General features: G+C 53.9%; 1 protein-coding gene across 1 annotated transcript in view; it reads left to right on the top strand.

Moving 5' to 3' along the window:
* LOC109925731 (sarcoplasmic/endoplasmic reticulum calcium ATPase 2-like) overlaps positions 1-4,515 on the top strand; it is a 21,100-nt gene extending 16,585 nt beyond the window's left edge. The window contains exons 15-18 of the mRNA XM_048620800.1: positions 407-492; positions 909-1,042; positions 1,735-1,852; positions 2,133-4,515. Coding sequence (XP_048476757.1) covers positions 407-492; positions 909-1,042; positions 1,735-1,852; positions 2,133-2,402 — 608 coding nt within the window. The 3' untranslated portion in view covers positions 2,403-4,515. The remainder of the gene's footprint in view (positions 1-406; positions 493-908; positions 1,043-1,734; positions 1,853-2,132) is intronic.
* Positions 4,516-4,764: the final 249 nt, after the last annotated feature.

The following is a 4,764-nucleotide window of genomic DNA, read 5'->3' as shown; positions in this document are numbered from 1 at the left end:
TCCTCTCCCCCTCCCCGTCCCATACTCCTCTCCCCCTCCCCGTCCCAGTCCGCCAGTCTGGATACTAGTCCGAGAGGGCAGCTCACCAGTGCCATCTTGCGGGCAATTGAGGATGGATAATAAATGCTGGCTCACCTGGCAACCCTCCCCCATCCCATGAGTGAATAAAGAAAGATGTGCTGGTACACTCTGTGCATCAGCATTGAGGAGTTTATCGGCTCACTGTCCAGATTGCTGTTGGCCATTGCAGCATCTTCAGCTCTCGGGGGACACGAATGTTTTTATAATTTGGTTGTGATGGGGGTTGGTGGGTTAATTCTGAATCCTGCACCACCGCCCAGTGCCGGAATGTCACAGGTTGGGGGTTAACTCACCCTGTCCTCTCTCCCTTTCTCTCTCTCTATAGTTTACGTGGGAGCTGCCACCGTTGGGGCTGCCGTCTGGTGGTTCATGGCTGCCAAGGATGGACCACAGGTCACCTTCTACCAGCTGGTGAGTCCCTGTGCCAGTACAGACTGGTCATCCCCAGCCCCACTGCAGGCACGAACTCCTTGTTCAGTGGCTGATGGGGGGGTGCGGATGGTGACAATGTTTCCACTCTAGCTTGGTGGCAGGGGGAGCTCAGGCAGAGACAGTTCAGGGTGGTGATGATAAGGCATTGGGGCAGGGTAGAAATGATCTGAAAGGTATGGGGATAACAGGGTGGTGTGTGAGGCATGTTTAGGGGGTGTGGAGTGGAGAGGACAGGATAGTGGGGCTAGGGAGTTGGGTACCTGTATACGGACGGGAGGCAACTGTGATGTGGGGTCCTGAGGGAGGTAATGGGGTGGACGTGGGAAGAAGCTGACTGGGGGAGGAGGGGGTCTCCTGCCCCACTGTGCACTGACCGCTTGCTGCTGTCCTCTCAGAGTCACTACCTGCAGTGCAGTGTGGAGAACCCCCATTTCCAGGGAGTGAACTGCCGAGTCTTTGAATCACCGCACCCAATGACCATGGCCCTGTCTGTCCTCGTCACCATCGAGATGCTCAACGCCCTCAACAGGTAGGGGAGGGAGTCGGGTGGAGGGAGGCAGCGGGCACGGGTCAGACTGGGAACAGCAAGTTGTTCTCCTCACTTCTCTGTCCCCCTCCAAGACCTGTCTCTTTGCCTTCCCAGCCCCGTGTATATGTGTGTGTGTGTGTGTGTGTGTGTCTGTCTCTCTGTCTCTCTCTCTCTCTCTACCCCACCATTCTCCCCCGCCCCAACTCTGCTTTTCTAGTGGGTGTGTCACTGTGAGGGGTAGGGCCACGATTCATGTTGAGGAGTAGGAGGCTGAGGGGAGTGGAGGGTGAGGCAGAGAAGAGGTTAAGTGGCTTGTACCATTCTGGTTGTTGGTCACTTTGTGTGAGCACTCCCTGACTGTAGTATTCCCCCCTCCCCCCCCCCCCCCGCCCACCCCCACCCCCCCCCGTCTCATGCCGCACCCCTGTCTCTGCCCCTGCGCCATCTCATGCTCCACTTCCCCATCCCCCCGTCTCACGTCGCCCAGCTGCCCCTCCTCCCCCCACCGCCGCTCTCTTTATCTCCCATCTTGCCCCCCCACCTTCTCTCTCTCCCTCACCTTCACTGCCCCCCCTTATTCCCTATTCTACCCTCTTGCTTACCTTCCCTCTTCTCCCCCTCGCTCTCTCCACCTGTGCTGTATCTGCTGTCCATGCAGTCTCCTGACCCTCTGTCCGTTGTTCTCTCCCCAGCCTGTCAGAGAACCAGTCGCTGCTGAAGATGCCTCCATGGGTTAACGTTTGGCTGCTGGGAGCGATTTGCCTCTCCATGGCTCTGCATTTTCTCATCCTGTACATCGAACCGCTGCCGGTCAGTGCTGCTTGTCATGGAGCTCATGTTGTCGCGTGTTGGGTACGGGCCTGTGTTTGTAGTGCGCGTCACAATATCGGCCTGTATTTTTACTGGGCACAGTGGGATGATGGTTTGTGTTAATGGTCTGTACATGTAATTGTAAATACAGGCCAGACGTGTGATATATAAATTGGGACTGATACCTCCTGAGCCATGCAGAGAGCAGGCACACGGTCTGAAATGTGCAAGATGCCCTCTCTGACGTTGTCTCTGTGTCCCGTTGCCTGTCGTCCTGCAGCTGATCTTCCAGATCCGGCCCCTGCACACTCTGCAGTGGATCATGGTGTTCAAGCTCTCACTGCCAGTCATTCTGCTGGACGAGACCCTCAAGTTCGCAGCCCGAAACTACATCGAACCACCCAAAGAGGCCGAAGGGCTGAACAGGCACAAGAGCAGCCTGGCATCGTGGCTGGAAGGGGTCTCCTGGAGTTTCATCCTGGTAGTTGGCCCTTTGGTGGTCTGGCTATACAGCACAGACACAAACATCACCAACGTGCTGTGGTCCTGATCAGGGCAACGGGGAGCTGGCTGTAGGAGCACGGACAGAGGGAGAGCCGGAGAGGATAAAACCCAGGACCGCACAGCAAGGCAAACCACCAGACAAACACGGGAGAACGGGGTGAGGAGAGGAGGGGGAGGGGGAACAGGGATGGAGCTGGGACTGTGGGGGTGCTGGATTGTGGGAAACCTTCATTTTCTCAATGTAAGAAAACCTTGTGGGCCGTGTTGTGTTTGGGGATTGATTGGCACAGAGCAGGGGAGAGAGACAGACCAAGAGGCTGGTCCTTACACATCACTGCAGGGTGGCCCTGGGGCGGGGCCTTCAGAGGTCACACCGGGAGGTGAGTGGCTTCGTCATAAGGCTGTCACGGATCCAATGCACAGACTCCCCCACTCACTTCATAACAATAGGTATAACCCAGCAAGGGCAGAATGGATTCCTGCTCAGCACCCTCTCTCTCTGCTTTCCTCCTTCCGTTCCCCACAGGGAAGATCTAAAACTACGCCACCCACAACCAACCATTAGGATCCAATAACTCCCTGGGATAGAGAGAGGGGTGGCAAATCAGCCGGGGTTCCTGCTCCTGATCCCTGTCTAGTGATCCCTGGGTTGGAGAGAGGGAAGAAGGAGGTTTAATCAGCCAGGGTTCCTGCTCCTGGTGGTGTATGTTGCGCTAGTGACCTGTTCCTCCAGTGCCTCTTGCTCTGGCTTCCTCGACACTCTTGGGCCCTCTGTCCGTCCCTCCCTCCCCTCCCTCCCTCAGTACAGTCTGTTCTCCCAGCAGCCTTGCCCTGAGAGAGGCAGGGCTGGAAGCCCAGGCAGGGCTGGAAGCCCAGCCATGGGCCATCTCTCTGGTGTGTTCCCTTGCAGCCTTTATTTATTTTAGTTAATGAACACAAAGTCATTTCAGGAACTAAGCCCATTCTTCCTCCACTACATGTCTAACTCAGTAACACACTATTTTGGTTGTACAGGTTTTAACTATATATTTGCATAATAACTGGTCCAGAGTTAGCACCAGCCACAAACAGAAGATAAAAGATGGCTCTGTCCCTGGCTCCATTTCACTCTCATTTCATTCTCTGTCTTTCCTCTTCCTTTGTCAGTCTCTTTTTCTTACATCTTTTTCACACTGTCTGTGTCTCTATCTTCCTCTTCAGTTCACTTTCTGTTTATCTCTTCCCCTTTCTATTTTTTCTCTGTACTTCCTCTCTCTCTCTCTCTCTCTCTCTCTCTCTCTCTCTCCCCCCCCCTCTCTGTATGTCCCCCTGTCTCCCTCCTTTTCCCTTCCCCTGCCCCCGTCTCTTTCTCACACCCAATCTCTACCTCAACTCTTTCTCCCTGTCTCTGCATCACTCCCACTCCATTCTCTCTCTCTCTTCCCCTTTCCTTTTCTTTCTCTCCTGGTCTCTGTCCCGCCCACACTCGCTCTCTCTGTCTGTTGGAACTTGTTGGGTGGACTCCATTTTAGGTTGAAAGGTCTGAGAGACCCTGCCGAATGATGTCGACAGTTTGGGGAGAGAGAGGGTGTTTGGGTCTTGATTCTGTCTGTGCTTCAATGTGGTCACTCCTCAGCTATGTCTGAAGAAACCTGAACTAGAGACTCAGTGAATTAACCCCGTCCCCATTGATCCCTGCCCAATCCTGTCTGCACACTCCTCCCTCCTGAGTGTAGCGATCATTTACCTGTCGTGCGGAGCCCTCAGTGAGTGAGGGATTGACTGACCCTCACACGCTCAGTTCCATTTCTTCCCCACTGCTTGAGGAGTTTATAATATGATGTTGGTGTGTTTCAATTAGGTTGTGTTGTAATTCAGGGATACCCTAACGTCCCCCCACTTCCTCTCATGGCCAGGAGCTCTTTTGAGAGCCAGTCATGGACTGGTCACCGTCAGTGGAGGGGCAGAGAGGCTGGGCTCTCTGATGGTACGGCAGCTTGGCACAAATTTGAACATCTCCCCGAGAGACTATCTCCCCGAGAGACTATCTCCCCCCGCATTGGGACTGTTCTCATTCCCCCACCCTCCGAAGCACATACATACACTCACAAACATACACCAATCGTTGATCAGATTGTTTTTAAATGTAAGAGAACTTAATAAAAATGAATTATAATCAACAGTTGGACTGCTGACTGTTTTGTTGCAAACCTTTCACTTCTGCCGTTGCCTCTTCATCGCTCCCTCCCCCTGCCAGGAATGGAGCAGATTTCCTCACGAGAAAAGACAAAGCAGGGGTTAGGTCTGTTTCCTCTGGAGTTTAGAAGAGTCAGAGGTGACAGTATTGAACCAGATAAGCTCCTGAGGGGACGCGAACCGAGTGGATTGGAAAGGGTGGTTCCTCTTGTGAGAGATAGTCATAGTTGTAA

The sequence above is a fragment of the Rhincodon typus genome, chromosome 48 (genome assembly GCF_021869965.1).
Source record: "Rhincodon typus isolate 14 chromosome 48, sRhiTyp1.1, whole genome shotgun sequence".
In the NCBI taxonomy this organism is placed as follows: Eukaryota; Metazoa; Chordata; class Chondrichthyes; order Orectolobiformes; family Rhincodontidae; genus Rhincodon; species Rhincodon typus.
The sequence above is the reverse complement of the archived record's forward strand: the minus strand, read 5'-3'. Positions and strand labels throughout refer to the sequence as shown.